Genomic DNA, 24,744 nt, shown 5'->3' on the forward strand with positions numbered 1-24,744 from the left:
CAGGACGACTCCTGGCAACTAATGGGGATCTTAATGAATTAACACATTTCAGTGGTGTCCGGATCAATCAAGAGTGTTGATGAAAGAGAGCAGATGAAAATTGCTGTCACTACACAAAAATAAAATGTCACTACAAACCTATCTTGGCATATCTCTCCTCAGATTTTTCTACGTTGATCAAACCTACATGTATCTATCTATTACTGCCAATTCGGTCATTTTAGTAAATACTGTTAATGCTAATGCTGGCAGGTGATTAATTGTGGCTGTACAGTAGTGTTCAGCACATAGTTCATCTGCCAGACAAGAGAAAATCTAACATATAGTAACTTATCCTGCACATCCTGGTTATGACTGTCATTGTCCAAGCTTACTAATGCTCATGGTCATAGCATGAATAACTTAAAATGAGGGGGATGTTGCACTTTAGAATAACTTACTATAACTCAGTTTCATTAAATTGCTCATGTAATGGTTATACATACCGTTGTCACTACCACAAGGCTAAAGAAAGAGCTCTCCAACCCAAATACAATTGAAACTTTGAAAGGCCCAATACATTGGATTAATTGTTTAATCAATATCACTAAAGGTTCTCTAGCATAAGCTTTAAAAAATAGCATTATGTGCAAAGGATCCAATTTAATGGTAAAATACCACCATCTGGTGGACAACTCCCATCCAAACATCTGCAAACTTACCATTTTGAGAAATTACAGTCCCATATATTACAGTCCCATATATTTTTTGGGGATGAGATGTTGCTTCTTCCCGGTTATCAACACTGACGTAAGACATGAAACTCATACATAGTTTGAGCCATACTTAGAGGTACAGTCTATGGTACTGCTATTCGAAGGGAAATAAAGAAATGTACAAGGTTACTGGATACATGGTCACAGACCAAACTGGGAAGATTATTAAACCTGTGGGCACTGAGAATGTTCTCCAAGCAGCATCATCATCATATTAACCACTTGAACCCCAGCATCCCTATTCTAGGGGGAACATTCACCGAAAATAGCCACTCTACAAGTTGCGACACAATGTGAGCTTGTAGTTTGGCTATTTTTGGCAAAGAGATTTGGTGTAGACAGAAAAAAGCGGTCCAAGTACAGTTGTAACTCAGGTCCACTTCACTGAGACAAGAGGGTTTAAGTAAAAGACCTCAAGATATTGAAAGACCAGTATTTTTTTTAGGACTGGTGGACATATTAAAATGTTAATCCCTCTCTTAAGCCCCATTTTATACTTAGCCACCCGAGGGTGCCGCATGCCGAAAATTGCCGAACTACAAGCTCAGCTTAGATCTGCTTAGGTGGTTTTGAAATGTTTTTAATGTATTTAGTTATGCCTTTATCATTTATTATTTGATCCATAATGACATGGAGTGGTTAAAAGTCATGTAATTATTAAATTCGGGGATCTCTTCATCTCCCCTCAATGCCAAAGTACATCTGAAAGACATCGCAGCAGCCTTTCTCGCTTAGGAACTGGTAGAGCTGTCCAAGGTCCATGTGGTTGCCTCTGTTCCCATGTGGGTCAAACATGGCTTCTTCAAAGCCTGTAAATCTGCGCAGTGAATCCATACATTCACCACTGCTACTGTCCTTGCCCTGCTCACCAAGAGGAGTATCTTCTCTGTGTCGAATCATGATCTTCTTCCATGTCAGAACTTTAACTCTGTGAAGAAAAAAAAAAACGACATTTGACAACTAGTTTTATTTCATGGCTATGGTATATGCAGTGGTTCTCAACCTGTGGGTTGGGATCACCCAGGGGGGGTCCCCAAATGATTTAGGGGGGTCCCCACATGATTTAGGGGGGTCCCCACATGACAGTGAAGTAACAATTTAAGGACTTTTAAGACCTTTTTAATGCCGCAAAAAAAGAAGAAAAGAAAAAAAATACATTACTGCATCAAATGTAATCATAATTGGCATATACTATAAAAACTGGTCAAACATTGGCCAAATTGTCAAATAATATAAGAAAGAGGCAAACATTTTGAAAATAGTAGATCTACAAGCTCACAGCGCCTTGCGTTGTAGCTTGTAGATCTGCTATTTTCACATTATCTGTGGAACCAAGTCAAACAAAATGTAATGCCTCGGCCGCAGCGTGGCGGTCCAGGCACCCTAGGCTGCAATGCCAGCCTGACACCGTGTCACGGGTTCGAGTCCCGATCCCGACGCCCTTTGCTGCGTGACACTCCCCATCTCTATCCCCATTTCCTGTCAGCCTATACTGTCCTATAAATAAAGGCATAAAATCCCAAAAAAATAATCTTTAAAAAATGTAATGCCTCAACTCCTACATTCCACGTGCTTGTCAGGGTGGGGCGGTCCCCAGTTTAAATATGATTATTTGGGGGGGGGGTCACGGCCTGAAAAGGTTGAGAACCACTGGTATATAGGCTGAAAAATATTGACACTAACATACCTAGACCAGAACTCCTCACAGGCAGTTTGAGGCCCCTCCACACACACGATACCGGGCTTTCCAGGCATGCTGAACCCCGACAGCCCCAGCTCCTTGGACCACTCCAGAATGTTCTTCCTCTTGGTCTTGTTATAGATGTGGTGACTGTAGATCCACAGACGGGTGAACCGCTCCACTGGACACGGAGGGGAAGACTCTTTCTTAGAAGCTGTAGCCGTTGATGATGCGCTCTTATTGACGTAGCGGTGTGCGTTCTCCTTCGCCCATTCCACTGCAGAGAGCACGCACACCTCTCCTTGGCAGTTCTCTGTAAGGTACGCATTCAGGTCTGTATGGAGCTGTGTCTGCTGGGCTCTGCTGAGGTCAGTACATCTAGGATGAGAAAGAAAGAAAATGTAGACGCATTCCAGGCAACTTAAACTGGAAAGTTTCAGAACATTTTTGGCACAAGAAACTTAACACATGAACAGTAGAGACTTTTGTTTCAACCATGATCCAGCTGTTGCTCTCGTGAGATGCACTAGCCAGCCACTCCTTATGTTCAGTTATCAGGTTTGGACATTTTCCAATTCTTGAATTCAATATTCAGCTTCAATAACATCCCACTTTCCTCAACAGAGTTGCTTACCTTACAGTTATCTCTGGTAAGACATTCGGATACTCATAAGGATAAGTGCAGGATACATTGATGTCCCCCTAAGAAATACATAAGGAAATTAAATAATGCTATATTATGATGTAGCCGCAAGCAACGCTTAGATTCTATTTTAAATATCTGGAATCTAGAGTTGCAATACCAACCCTTGACAGCCCATACATCCAAACATAAAAGTCCTATCTGATTGTATTAAACAACGTTAAACTCACCCACATTGCAACTGTACGGAAAGCTTGGATTATCCTCTTTCTATCTCCAAAGTTTTTGTTTCATAAAAATCCACCGTAGACATTATGATCTACTTTCTGTCAATAAATTCTGTGCAGGTGATCATTTTGTTGGAGTGCTTAGAAGGGCTTGTTGGAAATCACTCAATGGTCCTGCTGCTGCTGAGTGATCTGCCACAATCAGATAGGACTTTTCTGTTTGAATGTATGGGGCTGTCATAGCTGTAGAATACAACTCTCGTAGACGTATTTATGATTCTGAAAAATAAAGGTGCTTACCCCCAAGCCCCAAATGTTAACTAACTGTCCGGAGTTCTAGTGCAATGTAATAATCCATATATTTCAATAAAGAAGTGTTTCAATCCCGTCTGTGGACGATTCTGTCGGAACATCGCAATGGGCGGTAGTGACGCGCCGCATCCGGTGAAACCCGGAATTACACTCAATGTAAACAGGAAGTAAACGAGGGTGAAAAAATGGCGTTCGGCCACAGACGGGATTAAAACACTTCTTTATTGAAAGATATCGATTATTACAATGCACTAGAACTCCGGACAGTTAGTTAACATTTGGGGCTTGGGGGTAAGCACCTTTATGTTTGCATTTGTACATGTTTGGAGCCCCGGACAGGCTAGGAGCTGAAAGTCCCGGTGACAATGGGGAGGAGTGTCTACAACTCTCAGAATCATAATACGTCTACGAGAGTTGTATTCTACGGCTAGGGCTGTTATTGCAACTCTAGCTTCCGGATATAAAAAATCGAATCTAAGAGTTGCTTGGGGGCTAATTATGATGTACATACTTCAGTCATTATGAAACAGTAGAAGGACAATCTTGTGTTAGTTACCCAGTTCATGCAGGCACTTTCCATCTTCTGCTTAATGACAAACTGGGGTCTTGAAGGCGGAGGTGTATCTGTAGAACCCTCCACAAAACCCCTGAGTTCTGCCAGCGCCATCTGGTCGGTTATCTCGAGTTCTTCTTGGGTCGGGAACATGCTTGACAGCAGTTCTATCTCTGAAAGCTGCGCCTCGGCCCACTCACATAGTGACATGTTCTCTGGACCACGTCATCAACTCACTTCGCTCCTCGGTCCGGAGGAACAACACGGGCGGAATAGAACAGTGTTCTTCTCGTCCAAAGCAGAACCGCGAATGGTCGATCACCACTGTTGCCAGATTTTGCGAGAGAAATAAGCAACCTGGTCTTAGGATGGCTCTGGATCTAGGGAAACAAGCTTCTTTATAAAGTACATCAATCAATCAATCAATTTACACAAACTTGTGTGCACTTCATCGGCTATTTGAAAATGGCAGAGCAACGACACGGCGTGAACTTGTAGATCTGCTATTTTCAAAAAACTCTTGCAATACAATGTGGATTATTTGGAACGTTTTTGAAACATTCTCAACACAAATGCTCCCTGTGGAAGTGGCACAAAACATTTTCATGAAAATATTTGAGAACCACTGGTTTAAAAAAGTATTAAATAATTTGGAAGCAAGCCAAAATAAGCAAGTACACTTTAAAAAAAAAAAACGCAACCCGCAACTACCATTTTTTACAAGCAACTTTACAGATAAGGAAGCCCAAAGTCGCTTATAATAAGTCGACATGGCAACGCTGACTGGGATCTGCATGTTGCTAATCCGGTTTCGGTCTAGAGCGGATACGGAAACGGTGCAAGCATCTACGGTATCTGCGTAATTTACCGGATACAGTATGCGGGCTTTAGACCGGATTCCATTAGTTAATTCAGAATAGAAACCAGACTTTCCACAGGGATAGAAGCCCTTTAACCCGGACTCTTCTACTCGGGGCACAGGAAATGGCGTCACCATTTCAGGGAACACAATCGATGGACGACTACAACCACATTTTAGCTACCATATGACCGTATGTCAGATATCTTGGGATATATAGATATATATATATATATATGGGAGTCGTGTCGTGCGGGTATTTGATTATACATGGTTTGTTTGCTGGAGCCTGATGCCTGTTGGTTTTACAGTTGTATATATTTAACTAGAATATGTCTGGATTAGAAAGCTCTTCCACACAGAGAAATCGAAACTGCCAACTGTGAGAATCTACAGCTCCACACGTGAACGTAAGTTGTTGTGGACAATGGTTTGATTTGATTTGATTATTGCCCAACCATGCTTGACTTTTTGCTCTTAGTTACTATGTTATACTTTCCTCAATATAACTAAGGAGGTGGCTCAGGTGAGTGCAGTGGCTGATCTATTGTTAACGTTGTTGTTGTTGTTTTTTTAGGTGAAAATGGGAAAGAAAAGAGGGAAGGACAAAGGCCAAAAGGAGTATGAGGAGGACATTGATCTAACAGGTGAAGTTGTGGAATATGTATCTCAGAGGTGTAAAGTAACTAAGTACATTTACACAAGTATTGTATTTAAGTGCAATTTTGAGTTTTTTTTTTTTTTTTTTTTTTTTTACTGTACTGGAGTATTTCCAAATTTCTGTACTTTTACTCCTACTCCACTATATCTCAGATGCAAATTTTATACTTTTACTCCACTACAATGATGTGAAAACTTTAGTTACTAGTTACTTTGTAGATTACAAAACATACATTAACCACTTAATTCAGCCCACTTACATTTTGGCCATTTGAAAATAGCCGATCTACAAGCTCACAATGTGTTGCATTGTGAGCTTGTAGATCAGCTATTTTCAAATGATTTTTATACATTTGAAAAGTTGTGAAATGGGACATTCTGCATGACGAGTACTTTATACTTTTGGTACTTTAAGTACATTTTGATACCAATACCTTTGAGCTTTTTTTTTGGAATTCCGGGACTTTTACTTGTAACAGAGTATTTCTTACGTTGCAGTATTGATACTTTTACTTAAGTAAACAATGTGAGTACTTTTCCCACCACTGATGTATCTGAGACAGCCTTTTGGATCAAGACTGTGATAGATTCCTTTTACCGATTCTGACATTATGTGTATCTATGACGATGACATATTATATTCACAAATGTCAGACACAAAATCAGTCAGAATCAATCAAATGAATCTATTACAGTCTTGATCCACGGCTATATCTGAGAGAGTGCCTGCTGTTGATTTGTGTGACATTGGCCTCACGATGACATCCTTTTCGGTTTAGGTCCCTCTTGCAGCCATGTCAAGAAGGGGATAGATCAAAGTTTTGTCAAGAAATCTGGGCTGAATTCAGACTGCAACACTTGCCAGGACTGTAAGGATGACGAGCAGCCCTCCGATACCCAGCCACTGGAACGTGATGAAGAGGAAGGAGACACGACGGCACCGATATGGATGTGTTTAAAATGCGGAAATCGAGTAGGCTTGTTTGACATCTTTTACGCTGAATTTGACAATTTGCTTGGCAATTCACTTTACATTTACTATCAGTATGATACCCTGGATCAGTGGTTCTCAAATCCTTGGGGTCCAGGAACCCTCAGGGTTCCTTGAGGGTGTTACAAAGGACTCTTACTGGTCTGTAACTCTTTGAGATTATACAAATGGAACCAAACCATTCCAGGGAATCACGGCCCTAAATAGACTGATAATTAATGATATATATTTTTTATTTAAGGGATGTGGGCGAACCTCAGACAACCAACATGCAATCAAACATTACGAGACTGCCCGGACAAATCCACATTGCTTGGTGGTCAGCATGGACAACTGGAGTGTGTGGTGAGTCACTGTTTTGTTTTAGTGTCTTGTCCATCGTCTATAGACGTGGTTCTCAATGTGGTGTCTAGGGACTTCCAGGGGGTCAATAATGCTAATCTTTTGGCTCGCCACCATTACACACGAAGTCAACAAGCTAATGAAATGAGCTAACCTGGCCTTAAAGGACGACTTCACCCATTTTCAACCTATCTTCATATAATTGGTCCTCACTAATACTCATGATAAAATGGTACAATTTTTTTCTACTCGGTCTGTGTCTCAGAGGAGGGCTGTGGACAGTTCAGAGTCCCTTCTACCAGTGACATCATCAATGGGGAATCCAAGCTAATAGAAACTGCAGGCTTTCTATTCCTGGAAAGTTGCAATGCAATAAAAGAAGCCATTGTTCTCGTGTTAATACAAATCTAAATAAAAAATGTGAAATCTTGTTGAAAAAAAAATGGCATGCCTAACGATGATGTCACTGGTAGACGGGTTTCTGGACTGTCCACAGCCCTCCTATGAGACACATTTTATCATGAGTATTAGTGAGGACCAATTATATGAAGATAGGTTGAAAATGGGTGAAGTCGTCCTTTAAGGTGGACTGACTTAAGGCAGACCAGTAATATTCTACACAGAGCTAATGTGACACCAACTCATAAATAACCCCCGTCTCATCAAAGTGGGGCCCAAAAGTTTGGGACTATTGCTGTATATACAGCACATAACCCAAAGTCTGTTAATACTTTGACTGCACACATCCCCGGGTATGGACTAGTGGGAGAAAAATTCAGTTTATTTTTCAGTCAGGGGTTCGGTGTTACGTAAGTCTTGCTCAGGGACACCTTGATAAATTGCCGGGGGGCTGAGAATCAAACCTGACTTGAAGTCATATATAATTGTGGTCCGTGGCCTACTCTAATCTACATCAAACTGGGGGTCCTTGAAATATTTTTTTTTGGGAATAAATTATCCGTAGAATTATTCTGGATTATTATTGACATTATTATTTTTTATTTCCTGTCATCCTTCCAGGTGTTATATATGTGATGAGGAAGTTCTGTACAGTAAAACTGGACATTTAGCTCAGTTAGTGACCAACATCAGAAAACAAGCCTTGTCAAAGGCAAAATCATCTCAGAGAGGTAAGCCTCCGCAGAAACCCTTGGCATTATTCAGCAAAATTACATTTTACACTTGAGAAATACACTAATCCAGTGGTTCCCAACCCGTGGGCTGTGAGGATATTGCAAGTGGGCTCCAAATAATTGGAAAAACACATTCATGGTATTTTGTCTTAATTAAGACCTGAGGCGATTCTTAAAAAAAATCTAAATCCTAAGTTTTTGGAAAAAAATCTAAAACATTTTTTTTCAAGATTTAAAAAAAATAGCAGATCTACAAGCTGATAGCGCTATGAGCTTGTATATCTGCTATTTTTGAATAGCCAAAGAAATCTAAAGTGACACAGATAGCGTTCCAAGTCTTAATGGGTTAAAACCTTGAAAAATTAGTTTTCAGGTGATACCGATGAATAGGAACTTTAAAGTAGTCTTTTATGTTGGTTCCATTGCTCCAAACTAGAACACAATTGATTGATTTATTATTAAAATAAACATGCTTTGAAAATGCACGCATCTGACCACTTAACAGATGGTCAGATTGGTGGTGGGCCGCGAAAGCTTTCGAGATTTTCGAGTGGCCCCTGATCCAGAAAAAGGTTGGGAACCGCTGCACTAATCCACAGCCATGTCAAATCTATAATAAGTTAAATCTATCTCAATTATTGTGTTTGTGTGTGTGTGTGTGTGTGTGTGTGTGTGTGTGTGTGATGTAGGTGTTAAAGTGGAGGCCAGCGTGTTGGAAGAACAGCCGGTGACTACGGTTGATGATAATCCAGAAGAGAACGAGGACAAAGAAAACAAGGACAATCTGAAGAAAAATGACAAGAAGAAAGGAACCGTGACAATGCAAAAGCATGTCACATTTGAAGACCAGGTCCTTGTTTCAGTGAAGGGACTCAGCAACCTCGGGAACACATGTTTTTTTAATGCCGTCATTCAGGTAAGACTGTACTTAATACCCAGTAAAATCCTCACTGTTAAATTTTACTCTGACAAATGGAACCAAATCATTTGGTTCCATTTTTACATTCTCTGAGTTACAAATAGATTAGCCTTGGGAACCCATGCGTTTTTACCAGGTTGCTTGCAGCCTGTTCTAGGAAGAGACTGATCAACTACTCAACACTTTCTAAACACTTTCTAGCGACCTTTTCATCATTGGCTGTCCTTCAATCCTTTAAGCCAATGGGGAGTCTTTCCCGTTTTGGCTGTCCTTTAAGCCAATGGGGAGACTTCCCAGAGACTTCCCCATACTCCCATGCTATGGGATCATAACCTTACTAGACATGCCTGCCTCCGAGGGTCTTATTTGTAGCCTCTCAGAGTTAAATTAACATCGGCAAGTTGCTGCTGGAGGGATCCCATGGGAAAGTAGAAGTTTCGCAATTCTGGGAAATTGCAAAGTGTGGTTGCGCCGGTCGCCGCCGGGAGGAATACCGTCGGAGGCCACGCGACGTGCCATTCGAATCGGGTGTTGATCGCATCCCGCGTTTGTGATACGTGGCGTTTCGAATTTTAAGAAATAGGCCCCTCCCACAAACGTAACGGCACAATTATATAGTCAGGTCACTCCTGAGATCACTTGCTTTTCATTTTGAGAGGATTGATCCCCCCCAAAATCATGTTTTTGCATCAATCTTGCATCTTTTCTTGTTTTTTTTTACAAATGGATTAATTGCTGAGGATTTTACTGTGTAGGGTTTCACAGAATATGATCATTCTTAGTTTATCATAACCTATTAATAATACCATTGCCTTTTTCAGAACATCTCTCAAACCCAGATGCTAAGGCAGATTCTCTGTAAAGTGACCGGGGAGAAGATTAATCTTAACATTACACCCGGTGCCTCCTCAGATCTGGTATGTTAACTTATATTTATCTGTCTTCAAAAACGTAAATGGCAGATTGACTTCTTGGTCTGATATAATTTGTGTTTAGAGCTGCACTATGTAGCTTTCCAGTTCTACCCCGGATTTGAACCCGGGTATCCTGCTGAAAGTGCTGACATTTCTACCACTGAGCTATTAGAGCATGCCTGCTTGCACAGGGGAGAAATTTAATTTTGTCCCTCAGGTCAAAATCTTTGTCAACCCAGAATTTGGACACATGGATTGTGTCTAAGGTCATGTCAAACCTACCAAATACAACCACCCCAATTGTATACGTTATATTGTATTATTATTATTGTATTATATTGCTTTAAGATGTCACGTTTTCATTGTGATTCTGCAGGAGCCTATCGTGGTTGAGTTGGACCAGCCTGGATCCATGACTATGTCAATGTGTCAGCTACTGAATGAGATCCAGGAAACCAAGCAAAGTGTTGTATCTCCTCGGGGCCTGTTCGCACAAGTTTGTCAAAAGTAAGTGCAATTGCATATTTAGTTGGCTCCATGGCAGTCAGTTCTACTCAAAATGTACTTGGTAGGGCATCGTTGGAGTTGTAGGAACGCCAAAGAGACAGACAGGGGAATTTCCTCTGTGAATATGGATGTAGATATTTGTTTCTATATAGTCTACAGAAGTATGCTATATTCTAGTGGTTCTCAAAGTGGGGCCAGGGACCCTCAGGGTTCCTTGAGGAGGTTCCAAATGGACCCTTACAGGTCAGTAATTCTGAGAATTATGGGGGTCCTTGAAATGTAAAGGTTTGAGAACCAATGCTATAGTCTAGACTAGAGAATAGATAACCATGATAACCACCAACAATTAACTGAAAGGCACGTCAAAAGCATGATATGGTAAAAGCATGGTATCCCTTTAACCTTTTTGATGGTATCGTCCCACACTAGGGCTAACCGGTTCAAAGGCTTCCAGCAACAGGACAGTCAAGAGCTCCTGCGCTACCTACTGGACGGGATGAGAGCTGAGGAGACCAAAGTATGTATCGGATAAAACCACCAACATCACATGATCATTCCCTCATTTGCTTTTTAAATCCATCACAGACAAATGGAGATACAAATTAAGTTGAGGAGATCGGTTGTAGAATTATGTTTTGTTTAAACTTTGTCTCAATGGGAATATTATTTAGGTGTATAAAAGGAAAGATATTTTGCTGATACATCATCATAGTGGCTCTGTATTTTCAAATGAATGAATTTAATATATCAGTAGCAGTGTGATAATTACCTTGCTTGCTTACTTGCTGATATGGATCCGTTCAAAGATGTTGAGATATATTATGCTTTGTCGAATAGATGTTTTGTATTGCCGTCTCATGCATTCCCTTTCATTCTTACAAATAGCAAAAGGAAGACACGTTGTAGGATATATTGTAGGATGTATTTTGTGAGAGCAGTTTTAGTGCAAGGAGGCTCCTGATGCTCACAAAATATCCCTTGTATATTATGTCTAATAGCATTATGAGTTGGAAGATACAGTTGGACTGTTACTGTGTCCGAATTTTAATGAATGCACATAGCACTAAAGTTGCTTTTTTCTTTCCAGAGATTACATTCTGGATTATTGGAGGCATTGAAAAAATCTGGGAAAACCGAATCAGTTAAAGGTAAATATCAGTTACACATCTTAAATTTAGTGTTATTGTAACCAACCTTTTATGACACTGTTGTATTTATATGTTAGTGATGGGTATGTACAAAGAGAGATGCACATTTTTTAATACAAGAAATGCTGCCTATTTCATTGTTTCCAGAGTATGAGAAAAATGGATCTCCCAGAAACTTTGTTGATGACGTGTTTGGTGGGGAGATGACCAGTACAGTAATGTGTCGAGAATGCAACACGGTATGTAATATTACTGTATTATAACACTGAAAACTCATGAATAATATTAATTCTGTATTCAACAAGTGATATACATATTTATCTCATAGGTGTCATTAGTCACAGAGACGTTCCTGGATCTTTCCCTTCCCGTTTCAGATGAGGTAGTGCACTAGTCAGGTTTTGTCACATTTAAGAACTATTATTACTTTTAAGATCTTGAATTTTCTTCTTGAAGTTTATTTCCATGCTTCCCTCTTAAAGGCATATAGGAAAAAGCAGCAGAAAAAAGTAGCTCAGAAGACTAGCGAGTCGAACGAGGATGACACAAACAGCCCTGCTTTGACCAATGGAAATGATGATGATGACATTCCCACTGGTAGCAAGTACCAGCAGAAGAAAGCCAAGAAACAGGCAAAGAAACAAGCCAAGGTATCCTCGCAAACATACACACAAGCAAGCTATACTCTTCACCTTCCTTCTTTTTGATGAAAAATAGACCTCTTCAATGAGTTTTTGCATCACTGTGCACAGCATGGTTCACACAAGTTCTGTACTAAAAAATGTCTGTACTCAATTGTCCGCAGAATCAACGAAGGCAACAGAAGCATGACGGGAAGATGACTTTGGACAGTCTCGCCACACTGAGCCCTGCAGAGAGCACCCAGGCGGATCCTCCCGACCCAGAGGCTGGGGAACACGCTGAGAACGGGACACTGGAAGAGGCTCCAGTGAGTCAGATAAACTCAGCCGAAATGGGTGTTTCAGAACAGGATACAGAGGAACGTAATGTAGCGCAGGCCAACGGGGAAAATGAAGAAAATGTGGAGGAAGTCTCCATGATGAACCACGAATCGCCTGATGCAGCACCGCCCTGCGATCGTTTCACCGTCTTATCAGAGGACCAACACCCAAAGAACAGCGGCCTGGAAGACGGAAATATATCTGAGACGGATCAAGAAGTGGTGGGCGAAGTGCAGCTGGCAGATGACATGGACAAGATGTCCCTGAATGAAGGCACAGAAGACCCTGAAGCAGTGAATGAAGGCACAGAAGACCCTGAAGCAGTGAATGAAGGCACAGAAGACCCTGAAGCAGTGAATGAAGGCACAGAAGACCCTGAAGCAGTGAATGAAGGCACAGAAGAGCCTGAAGCAGTGGAAGATGACGGGGAGAGAGACATTCCAGCCGAACCTAAAGAGTACACCGTGGTAAACCAGGACCCAGAGTTGGCCTTCAGCACGCTGGCTACGAGAACCAACCCGGAGAAACAGGAGTGTTCTGTGCAGTCCTGTCTGTTTCAATTCACGGAAGTGGAGAACCTCACCCAGACGAACCGCCTATTGTGTGTCACGTGCACTAAACGGCATGCCGGCAAAACCAACTCTGATGGTATTTATGATGCATATGTCTATTGCGATAGTTGTTTCAGCCCATACACATGTTTTTTTTGGTCTGACCTTTTAGACAAAAGTATTATAAATGTAACTGTGTTGTTTTACATTCTTTTGCCTAATAAAAATGTCAATCAATCAATCAATCAATGTTGGTCCTATGGACCAGGGGTGTCATAACTTAACATTGCATTTTATGTTTCGCTTAGGATCCAAGAAGAAAATATACACAGAGGCCTTCAAGCAAATGCTTATCTCCTCCCCTCCTCCAGTACTCACGCTACACTTGAAGAGATTTCAACAGGTGATCTCAGCTGAAGAAAATATCACACCTCTCACACTAGAACAAACAATGCGAAAATCGCTGGCGAATATGTTGCATCAAACTAACTGCCTCATTGATACAGGCTAATCAACCTCGTTCTGAATAAGAAATGCTCGCTTTATTGCTGCGTAATCAAGTTCTGTGTTGATGTAGCCTGATTATGACATTAATGCAAATGAATTGCACAAAATAAACACCCCAGTGTGTAAGGACCTTTGAGTGAGAAGTCCAGCCAACCTGACTAAACTGCATATTTCTTCGCATACTATTTTAATACTTCAGATGGTTTGAACAGTATGCTTGTTGTGAATATTTTCAAGAGCATAGAATAGAGCAACCACATAAAATTGCATTTTCATGAGTAATGTTTTTTCTGTACTTGTTTTTGCCTTCCTCTAGATTGGTCACAGTGTATGTAAGGTGAACAGACACGTCCAGTTCCCTCAGATACTGGACCTAGCACCTTTCTGTGCTACAAAATGCAAGGTAATTGTTCAAAGGAGTAATTATTGTGAGACTGTACATTTAGTACCCAATGCAGTGGCTCAGGTAGAGCGGCCACTTGGAAATCAGAAGTTAGTGTCCTTGAGCAAGACTCTGAACCCCCAACTGCTCCCAATGAGCAGGTTGGAGCCCTGGATGGTTAGCTCTGCCATTGATGTGTGAATGGGTGAATTTAATGCACATTGTAAAGTACTTTGGATGAAGGCCCTATAAAAAATGCACCATTTACCATTTATTATTACTGTACACTTATGACAATGCAAAAAAATTATAAACTAACCAGATTTTGTGTCTATTTGTGCAGAACGTGCCAGAAGGAGACCAGAACGTTTTGTACAGCCTCTATGGTATCGTAGAGCACAGTGGAACAATGAGATCAGGTCATTATACAGCCAATGTCAAAACCCGACCTCAATGCCCGACACCCTCATCCAATGGAGCGACAATACAAGGTAGTTTAATATTTTATTGAGGTCAGACATGCGTATTAAGTGGGTATTAAACTCATGTATTTCACTATAAACAATGGTGCTGTATTTGTGTTATTGGCTCAAACTCTTCTCATTCCTACAGGAGACGCGGAGCCACCTAAAGGATCATGGTTCCATATCAGTGATTCCAACGTTCAGCCCGTGGCAGAGAGCAAAGTCCAGGGTTCCCAAGCCTACCTCCTTTTCTATGAAAGGATCCATTAGTCAGCGATTCCACACAACTCAGGAAACACAAACATACCAACCTGCTGCTGATTCAGGTCCACAACAAAAGGATGCCACTTCGAGTCGGCCAGCATCTGTTTGTGCAACGCGGATTGTTCTATCAGTGACATTTTGTCACTTAAGCACCATGACAGAATGTCTTTGTTTACTGAATACTAAAGAGCAGTATAAACAAGTACAGTAAAAAAAAAAAACAGTAACATAGAGAGAAAAATCACACCCAGTGTGAAGTGAGCGGTGCTATTTATGAGTTATTAATTTCATCATGCATCTCGGTAGCCAATCACAGCACGTCCTGCGAAGTGACGTGCTTACATTTTTTACATTATTATTAATTTCATCATGCGTCTCGCTAGCCAATCACAGCGCGTCTGTGCTGTGATTGGCTTGCTCAGCGAAAGACAAATTTTCACGACGGAAAGAAAAACTTTCGCCACGGATGGGTCGTAAACCCTCTTATAGGAGCGGTTACACCGCTCAAAAAGAGTATACCACATACGTGTTCACATCCTGCATAGGAGGCCAATCTCACCACTCTAGCAGGAATTACTGCTTGTGCAGGGGACATATTGCAATTATGAGCTTCAGGCAGTACTACTGGTTAACAAGTAGTCTACTTGTCAGCCAGTAGGTGGCCTTCCTGACACCAGGGTCTAGAGACCACCTCCTACCACTGCAGATTGGTTAAAATAAAAGTAATAATCATTGTCAAACCTGTTTAATATTTGAAGAAAAATGAATTGGGATAAACTATTGGTTATTTATTTCTAATTGCATAATTATGTGTACAAATAACCCTCTGAAAAAAAGCTACAATTTCACAATTTAGGTTGGGTTGAAACATGAATTCAGTTTTTTTTTTTACATAACGTGTCGAAGGCCAATCAAGTGGGAGGATTTTTTTTAAATGAAATATATGTATATCTGAATATATTCTAATGTGGTCACATATACAATTAAATACTTTTAAGTAAAGAATGGCTTTGTTTATCTAGTTCTTGTGGGCTTCAAACCGAGCATGCGTGGTAAAAACACTACAGCTATTTTTGCCTGGGATTTTCGGGCTTCTGATCCGGTCGGAACGGAAATAACTTTACGTCATCAGGTGGTGGGGAACCACCAACCGGAACCACTGGGGTCGTGCACCTCCAAAATGATTCCCCTGGTCTAAAATGTGTTTAAATTGGTATAACTTGGTATCGTTTCTTTTGGTATTATAATTGTTTGGTATGTTTATCTTTAATTCTAACTCGTAGCGAGAATAAACTAATTTATACGCATTATGTGAGGAACACAAACAATGCGTCGCCAACCGGAACCAATCACCGGAACCACCGGGTTTGTTTTTCAATTTTTTTCTAAACCGGATCACACGGCTTGGTTTCCTCTTGGGTTTTAGTCCGGTGATGCGAAGTTACAGATATTTCCTGGTTCGAATCTGTCACATGACTTGTGGAATGTCCAGATTACATGACTGTATTAGTCCAGAACCATGTCCAGAACCTCACCACAATAACAACATGGTCCTGTTATAGAACTGATGGCAGGTTAGTGACATGTCTTACGAATTCAAACGTGTAACTTTGTTGTTAGATTGACGCTTCAGTTTTTTGCTGACGAGGTTTAATAGCCAGGCGGAGGCATGTGTGTTTGAACAACACTGTAATAATAACGTTAGTTAGGCCTGGGCTTTACATGTTCCCCGTAAATGATGGTATTATTGGTTCATTTGGAAAATGATGTCTTAACAAATATAAGAATGTCATGCGTTGATTTTTTTATTGACTTCAGACTCGAGGATCCCACGTTTCCTCCATGCAGCGCATAACGTCATGTTAACATGAGTCAGCATTTCAAACTTGTCCTCTCAAGTTAAAACAGTTTAGCCTCTTGCTGCTTCACTTCAGGGTTACAAAATGTAGTGATATTTTTCATACACTTAAGAACACTGGTGGTGTAAAGCACATTTACTCAAGTACTGTACTTAAGTACAATTTTGAGGTATTTTTCTACTTTACTGGAGTATTTCCAAATTTCTGTATTTTTTACTTCTACTCCACTACATCTCAGAGGCAAATATTGTACTTTTACTGCACTACAATTATTCGAAAATTAAGTTACTAGTTACTTTGTAGATTTTGATTATTATTACAAAACCTACATTACCCACTTCAGCCCTATCCATTTGAAAATAGCCGATCTACAAGCTCACAATACAAAGCATTGTGAGCTTGTAGATATGCTATTTTCAAAATATATATATACATTATTTGAAAACTTGTCAAATGGGACATTCTGCATAATGAGTACTTTCTACTTTTGGTACTTTTAAGTACATTTTGATGAATTCTGGACTTTTACTTGTAACAGAGTATTTCTACATTGCAGTATTGATACTTTTACTTAAGTAAGAAAAGTACTTTTCCCACCACTGATCATTTGGGACAACAGGACAGGACAACACCCACCCACCGACCAAAAAAATATACGCATCCCTGGTGGTAAGATGAACAGTGTACCCGGTACACTGTTCATCTTACCACCAGGGATGCGTATATTTTTTTGGTCTCAAGTCGTTTTGCCAAAGGAACCAGAATTTGGAAATTAGTTTGACAAAGAAGCTGACATTAAAACACCCGTTATAGTGCCATATAGTTATAGTAGGTGACCTTGTGGTTATAGTGTCTGCCCTGAGATTGGGAGGTCGGGGTTCACTTGTGTCCCTGGTCAAGTCCTACCAAAGACTATAAATGGTACCCAATGCCTCTCTTGGCACTCACATCAAGGGTGGTTGGATTGGGGGTAAGTCCTTGCAACATAATAGTACGTAGTGTCATGTCCAACCTGGATACAAAAACAGCTGGCTCCTGACCTATGTGGGCTGGCAGGGTCGCATATGACTGGAACAGTTCGTTCCCATGTTTATTTACTTTATACTCAGTCAGTGGAGTGCTAGTCCAGTGATTTTCATCGGACACAGCGTGGTGGGTTCCAAGATTTTCTGACTGGAGCACAGAAAGTACTTGATGGTCATTGCAGAACTAGAGTACAAGTTTGTTTTGGCAAAGGGTATATATTGCAAGAAGATTCAACTCCCCATTGCTCCCTCTTGTTACACAGGCTAAGCTTGTAAAGAGCCATGTCACTCCAAGCCCATCGTACGTCGGCGTTTACCTTTCAGTCTGCGGTGCACAGTGCACACGTCCTCCAGTGTCTGAATGAACAGAGGCAGAGGGACGTGTTGTGCGATGTGACGGTGGTGGTGGAGGATAGGGGTGTCCGTGCCCATGGCTCCGTCCTGGCCTCCTGCAGTGACTACTTCTGCAGCCGGATTACCAACGCCACCAGACTGAACCCTGTCATCACTCTGCCTGAGGAGGTCAATATCCTGCTAAGTATATATTGCCTGTACAGTAGTGGTTCACTTTGGGTAACTTATCAACTTATCAGTGAGTGCATATATTCAATGTATGCACTCACTGATAATGTATTGCTATAAGCATACAAATAGAACAGCTGTTTTGGCACAGAAATTGAGCCTTAAAATAATTTAAAAGTATAACACCTAAAGGTCCTGGGGACTTGTTTCCATTGTGGTCCTATATACATTCATTCACCTTTTTGGTCAGCTTTGTGTTGTTTTATAATTGAATACTAGTGTATCATGCTTTTGGTCATGTTCAACATTTATGCTTAACCTTGCAGGTGACAATGGAGGGGTTTGAGCCATTGCTGAATTTTGCTTACACATCCAAGCTGTTGTTCACAAAAGAAAACATTCACGCCATTCACAGCAGCGCTGAGTTTTTGGGATTTCACAACTTGGAGACGGCGTGCTTCGATTTCCTCATCCCAAAGTTTTCCGAAGGTCCCAGGTCGGCACGCGTGGCCAGGAGAAGAGGCTGTTGTCACAAAAGGACTCCAGACGTTGGTTTGGGGCCCAGTGTAGAGAGCAGCCAGTCTGAGTTACCGGAACCACACAGCTCTGTGCCTTCAGGAGGAGACGTGCAAATTGACTCGCCAACACAATGTCCTCAGAACACAATGGGCCAGGGCCACAGAGGGGAGGGGGATTTCTGTCTAGAGAACTGTGGCCCACAAATGCCCCAGCTTTCTCTGGGGTTAACGGCAAGCGACGTGTGTCCCATGCTGTCTTCGCCATGCCCGGACTCCAACAAAGATGACGCTCCCTCTGAATTCTGTGACGTTTTGGACGAATTCAGGTTGGCGGACTGTGCACTCCCTTGTGAGCTGTCATCACACAAAGCAGTGAACCCACCACATCTCCTCCAGCCATCAGGTGGAGGTGTTGACCAGACCGTTGAGACGGTCTGTGCTGAAAGCAACTGTAACCAAAGCTCATGTCCCATCAACCCCTCGGGGGCAGATAACGGTAGAGAATTGTTAGAGCAGGTTTCGGCTGGCCTACGGGGGGGAATGTCTGTCAATCTATCAGATGCTCCGCTCGCAGATCTAAGCCACGAGGAGGGAAACGAGGAGAGGAGGAGTAGTGTGGAAAGGGAGGTGGCTGAACATCTGGCCAAGGGGTTTTGGCCGGACCTGTGTCCTTCCCAGACTCAGCCACTCCCGCTAGACCCCATTGACCAAAGCAATATGGTGAAGGAGGCCTCAGACTTCCATTGGCTAAAGCAGCTGGACCTGAGCTCCGGCACGGGGGATTGTCCCTTCCTCAGGGACCTTGGAGCGGCTGAGGAGCAGACGCCCGGGACGGACGGCCTGTTCCAGTCGGAGAAGAGTCCCTACATGTCCTCTTCGCTCAACTCGGCCGAAGACACGGATCTGGACACAGATGGAGATAGTGAGGCCAACAAAAAAAGGGCCGAAGAGGTACAGTAGGCCTTTGTGGTATTTTATCTTGAAGAGGTTTTTATTCAGTACAGTACTTGAGTAAAAGTTGCAATGCCACAATGTAGAAATACTCTGTTACAAGTAAAAGTCCTGTATTCAAAATTGTACTTGAGTAAAAGTATAAAAACTACTGGCATCAAAATATATATATTTTATATATATATATATATATATATATATATATATATATATATATATATATATATATATATATATATATATATATATATATATATATATATATATGTGTTCCATTTCAAGTCATCAAAATGTGTACAAGATATATCTGAATAGCCAATCTACAAGCTCACGATGTGGCGCCTTGTGAGCTTGTAGATCAGCCATTTTCGAATAGACAAAGTATAAAATATGGCTTGTTATAGGATCACGAATGTCTTGTAATAATAATCTAAATCCACAAAGAAACTAGTAACCAAAGTTTTCAAATAATTGTAGGGGAGTAAAAAAGTACAATATTTGCCTCTGAGATGTAGTGGTGTGGATGTGAAAGTATAGAAAATTGGAAATAATCAGGTAAAGTAAAAAATACGACAAACTTGTACTTAAGTACAATACTTAGGTAAGTAAATGCACTTTGTTACTTTCCACCGCTGTATTTATTTTGTATTTGGTGATGGTTGTTTGAAGGTAACTGACAGACATGTTACCACTGTGCATGTTACAGGTGCAGCTGCCCTTCCCAGTGGAGCAGATCTCAGCATTGAGCCGGAATGCCTTCCAGCAGCTTCTGAAAGACCAAAACCTGACCCAGGACCAGCTGGAGTTTGTTCACGACGTCCGCCGACGCAGCAAAAACCGCGTCGCCGCCCAGCGCTGCCGAAAGAGAAAGCTGGACATCATCCACACTCTGGAGTGTGAAATCCACACACTGGTATGAGCCTTTCTGTCTAGTACTCTATGGCAGTGGTTCTCAAACTTTTTCATGTCAAGGACCCCCAAATTGACACTTATTAGCCCGCGGACCCCCATTTGAAAAGATATGCCAGGGACCCCCACAAGAGAAGATTTTTACGGCTCTTTAGCAGTGATTCTCCACCATTTTAATTTCAAGGACCCCCAGTTTGACATGCATTAGGCTACGGACCCCCATTTAATGGCATTTCTATCTCTGGGACCCCGATTCATATTGTAGAATCAATGTTAATTTAACTCTGAGAGTGTACAAATGGAACCAAATGGACCCGTTGGGTCCATTTGGTTCCATTTGTACACTCTCAGAGTTACAGACCCATAAGGGTCCATTTGGTTCCTATCCATCATTTAGCTGGGGACCCCCTGGAACCTCCTCAAGTACCCCTGGTGGTCCCCGGACCCCACTTTGAGAACCAATGCTCTAGGTTAGTGGTTCTCAACCTTTTCAGGCTGTGACCCTCCAATATTATTTGAACTGGGGACCCCCCACCCTGATAAACAAGGAATTGTAGGCATTACATTTTGTCTACAAGCTCACAACGCCTCTATTTTCAAACTTTTTGCCTCTTATATTATTTGACAATTTGGCCTGGAATGTTTGACCAGTTTCTATAGTATAGTTTGTTGGTCACTGTTGATGCAGTAATGGTCTTTTTCTTTCCTTTTCTTTCTTTTGTTGAGGTATTAAAAAAAGGTCTTAAAAGTCCTTAAAATTGTCACTTCACTGTCATCTGGGGACTCTCCCCAAAACTCATGTGGGGACCCACAGCTTGAGAACCACTGCTCTTGGGTTGAATATAACATCTTCGTTGTCTCTTTGTGCACATTAAACCGTAGGATGGGTATATAGTTAAAATAGAATTCTACAGTTGCCTTTTGTGAGGATTAGGGGTGTAACGGTTCACAAAACTCATGGTTCGGTTTACAGTATATCTTGGTTTTAGTTCAGTATATATTTAGTGTCCCCAGGACTTTAACTAATAAAGTATTCAATCAATCAAAAAAGTGTAGCAGGAAAAATAATGCCATTGCCAATAATTCCACTCTTTACTTGGCTGTTAACAGTAGATTGCCTTAATTCAATGATATTCTTCCACTTAATTGTGCAGCATTTGACAAAATCAAGAGTTTGTCTTCCAAAGTAAAAATTGGCACTTTTAAATTGTCATTTTAAATAATGCATTGTAAGCTAAGGACATCAGCATAAAGTGTAACATAAACACAATCTGCAGTGACTTTACATATACATTTGGCTGGGTACGAGAAACAACTATTTAAAATCACGCTACCGTATCTTCATGTTCGACTTATGCAAGTAGGTAATTTTGTCAACGAGTTCTGTTGCGTGGTGAGATCTGCTTTCAAAAACGACAAGCTATTTCTTTGATTGAATTTACAGTGCCCTGTGCATTGCCTGTGATGACTGAGATTGTGCTGCTGGTTCTCCCCAGCTTCCACTCTGTCACTTCATCATGCAGCCAAATGGGCACTTGTGTTGCTCTCATGCGTGCAGTTTGTAACACAAGAGTTATTCAACTCCTGCTGAGTAGTCATGACCAGGCAACTTTCAGCTGCACTTGACGTTCACCATAGGACTTGTTTCACCCCTGTTATTGTTGTTTATTGTTTATTACGGCTCCCCATTAGTCCTCACCACAGTGACGACTACTCGTCCTGGGGTCCAAACATTCACACTTCACAATCCAATTAAAACATAATACAATGTAATTCTACCATTTCATAGTTAAAACAAAACAAAACAAAAATTATTTCGGTCTTCACAAATTATATAAATGATTACATAGTATATAAATGTTTTGTTTATAAATCAAGAAATTACAAACAAAAAAATTACAAACAAAAACATTTTTTAAATATCCAATTAATCATAGTTCAAACATTAAACAAGCTAATTAAATCGAACTATTTTACTAATCACTGCTTCCTTCAATTTCTTTTTGAAGCTTGATTTATTGTCTATCCTTATTATATGTGGCGGGAGCCCATTCCAATGTGTTCCTGCTCTATACATTACAGTTCTCTTAAGCGCATTAGTATTGTTGTACTGTAGGTCAGAGTGAGAGTCAAGCAACACTCTCTCCCCTGCTTCCTCCACAGAGAGGCGAGAAAGAGAGACTTATGCACGAGCGCAGTCACCTGAAGCAGAACTTGGAGGAGGCACGGCAGAGTCTGTCCGGGTTATGCAAGAGTGTCAACAGTGAGTCCGGACCCGAACAGGACCAGTTCCAGATCTTTGCCAAGATCTCCTCCCCAGTCCTCCCCACCTTGTCCCTCTTCATACCCATGTCCTCCTCCAGTCTCCTGGCTAAAGAGCAGGACTCCCAGGCCCACATGGGCATGGCCGCCTGTCTCTCAGAATGCAGCTCAAGCGGGCCGCGTGTGAACTCTGTACAAGTCGACCTCCCAGAGTCCAACCCAGAGACAGAGGAGGGAGTCCCCACACAGAGCTGTGTCCCAGCCTCCATCCTGAATGCCTGTCTGGATATGGACGACAACCTATAATTGGTAATTGTGATTTCATATAATTTCTGAAGATGCAGGACGTCGAGCTGTGGACATTTTTTAAGTAGTTACTGTATTTCCCTTTCAGGGTGGATTTGCTTATATACGTACATTTGTTTATGTATATGATATACATCATTCTGCCTAATGTAAAGTGTCTAACATTACATAGAGAAAAAGAAACTTGTCTTGCTTCGCCATTATGCATTTAACTGTAGTAGAAATAACTGTAGGTCCATCGACATTTCAGGTAAATTCCTCATTTGCACAGGAAGATTAAGGACAAACAGGTATCTTCATTATTACACAGTCATGACATGAAACAAAGTATACAATAGGTTTAAAGAGCAAGTTATTTAAACCATATTCTTTTCTCAGGGAAATGCATTACACAAATCATTTATCATTTATCAATGGTTCATTTCAATGTTGATGTCCCCTGCCCCCCACACACACACACACATACAAACACACACACACACACACACACACACACACACACACACACACACACACACACACACACACACACACACACACACACACACACACAAATGCAGTATAAACACTATATTTGCTAGTTAGGGGATATTCCACATTCCAATTTAGGGGAAAAGGAATTCACTTTTTCAGTCTTAAAGCTAAAATCCATAAGTTTTATGTATGTAGTTTCCCTCGCCTGACAGAGAGAGATAATTGCAACTATATGGGAACAACTGTACAGCCAAGATGGCTCATGTCAGATCTATGACCGTCTGCTTCAAAAAACTGTATTACCTTTGTCAACCAGTAGGTGTCATACCACAACTCAAAATGTAGGGAGATCACCCCTGCAAAGATTAGCTGATGTGTTAGTTGTACTGAATTAACACTCTACCATACACCAAAATATGGTTTTATTCATTAAAATAAGTCCAGCGTGGCTTCAGCATATATTACTGTATTTTACACCATAATAATATTTCCTTTAATTCTTCTTAAATCTTGATCTTGAATCTTGAATTCTCTTCAATTAGCATTACTGTAATTTTTCACAATTAATTTAATATTTTGGGTAGTAACTTTTCAGTAGCAATACTACTACAATTACAAAGTGATTATACTACAAATAAATCATATGAATGAATTTGTATATAGCATCATGTTATTTGTACAACGGTTACAGTGTAGCCGTAATATGAAAATGTATTATTTGATGCAATATGTGCCTTATGTAATAGAATATGACATTATATTACATGTAAGTTGTATATAAACGTGAAGGCAGTATTTGTGTCTTCTTGTCTGTAGCCTTGTTGCACATTAACCTACAGACGCATTGATTGTATGCTACCTTTTGGCCTGTGCCTGCATGATTTTTTTATTAAATGCTTTCATCACTGACTTAAATAAATTACGTTTATGTTTTTTACTTTACAGTTTTTTGTACTAAAACTGAAAACGTCTGCTGGCTTCAGTATAGTTGTAGTCAGCATCACAGAAAGCCGAAGGAATATGATGTAGAAACATGTAAGTCTTTCTGGATAAGAGCGCCTGCTTAATGCCTGAGTTGTAAACTGTAAGTACATTACCACTGTTTGGCCAATAGAGGGAAGTCTAACTCTATTTGGGCCACTAT

General features: G+C 40.9%; 3 protein-coding genes across 3 annotated transcripts; 2 read left to right on the top strand and 1 right to left on the bottom strand.

Moving 5' to 3' along the window:
• Positions 1 to 604: 604 nt before the first annotated feature.
• On the bottom strand, positions 605 to 4,464 carry rwdd2b (RWD domain containing 2B). Its single transcript, XM_080428150.1, has 4 exons — positions 4,175 to 4,464; positions 3,071 to 3,138; positions 2,443 to 2,814; positions 605 to 1,683 (listed from the first exon to the last, which is right to left on the bottom strand). The coding sequence occupies exons 1-4, from the start codon at positions 4,379 to 4,381 to the stop codon at positions 1,431 to 1,433; spliced, it is 900 nt and encodes a 299-aa protein (XP_080284276.1). The 5' UTR covers positions 4,382 to 4,464; the 3' UTR covers positions 605 to 1,430.
• Positions 4,465 to 5,186: 722 nt separating this feature from the next.
• Positions 5,187 to 15,773, top strand: usp16 (ubiquitin specific peptidase 16). Its single transcript, XM_080428141.1, has 18 exons — positions 5,187 to 5,440; positions 5,608 to 5,677; positions 6,470 to 6,663; positions 6,923 to 7,026; positions 8,044 to 8,153; positions 8,846 to 9,072; positions 9,897 to 9,992; positions 10,366 to 10,496; positions 10,926 to 11,013; positions 11,584 to 11,644; positions 11,792 to 11,883; positions 11,973 to 12,026; positions 12,127 to 12,294; positions 12,450 to 13,254; positions 13,466 to 13,560; positions 13,981 to 14,067; positions 14,390 to 14,537; positions 14,659 to 15,773. The coding sequence occupies exons 2-18, from the start codon at positions 5,614 to 5,616 to the stop codon at positions 14,778 to 14,780; spliced, it is 2,646 nt and encodes an 881-aa protein (XP_080284267.1). The 5' UTR covers positions 5,187 to 5,440; positions 5,608 to 5,613; the 3' UTR covers positions 14,781 to 15,773.
• Positions 15,774 to 16,207: 434 nt separating this feature from the next.
• Positions 16,208 to 24,509, top strand: bach1a (BTB and CNC homology 1, basic leucine zipper transcription factor 1 a). The gene is made up of 5 exons (XM_080428147.1): positions 16,208 to 16,348; positions 17,922 to 18,180; positions 18,507 to 19,649; positions 20,356 to 20,562; positions 22,722 to 24,509. Exons 2-5 carry the CDS (start codon positions 17,941 to 17,943, stop codon positions 23,124 to 23,126), a joined length of 1,995 nt encoding a protein of 664 aa, XP_080284273.1. The 5' UTR covers positions 16,208 to 16,348; positions 17,922 to 17,940; the 3' UTR covers positions 23,127 to 24,509.
• The last annotated feature ends 235 nt before the right edge of the window (positions 24,510 to 24,744 follow it).

This window comes from Gymnoscopelus braueri (assembly GCF_963280865.1).
Source record: "Gymnoscopelus braueri genome assembly, chromosome: 5".
Lineage (NCBI taxonomy): Eukaryota > Metazoa > Chordata > Actinopteri > Myctophiformes > Myctophidae > Gymnoscopelus > Gymnoscopelus braueri.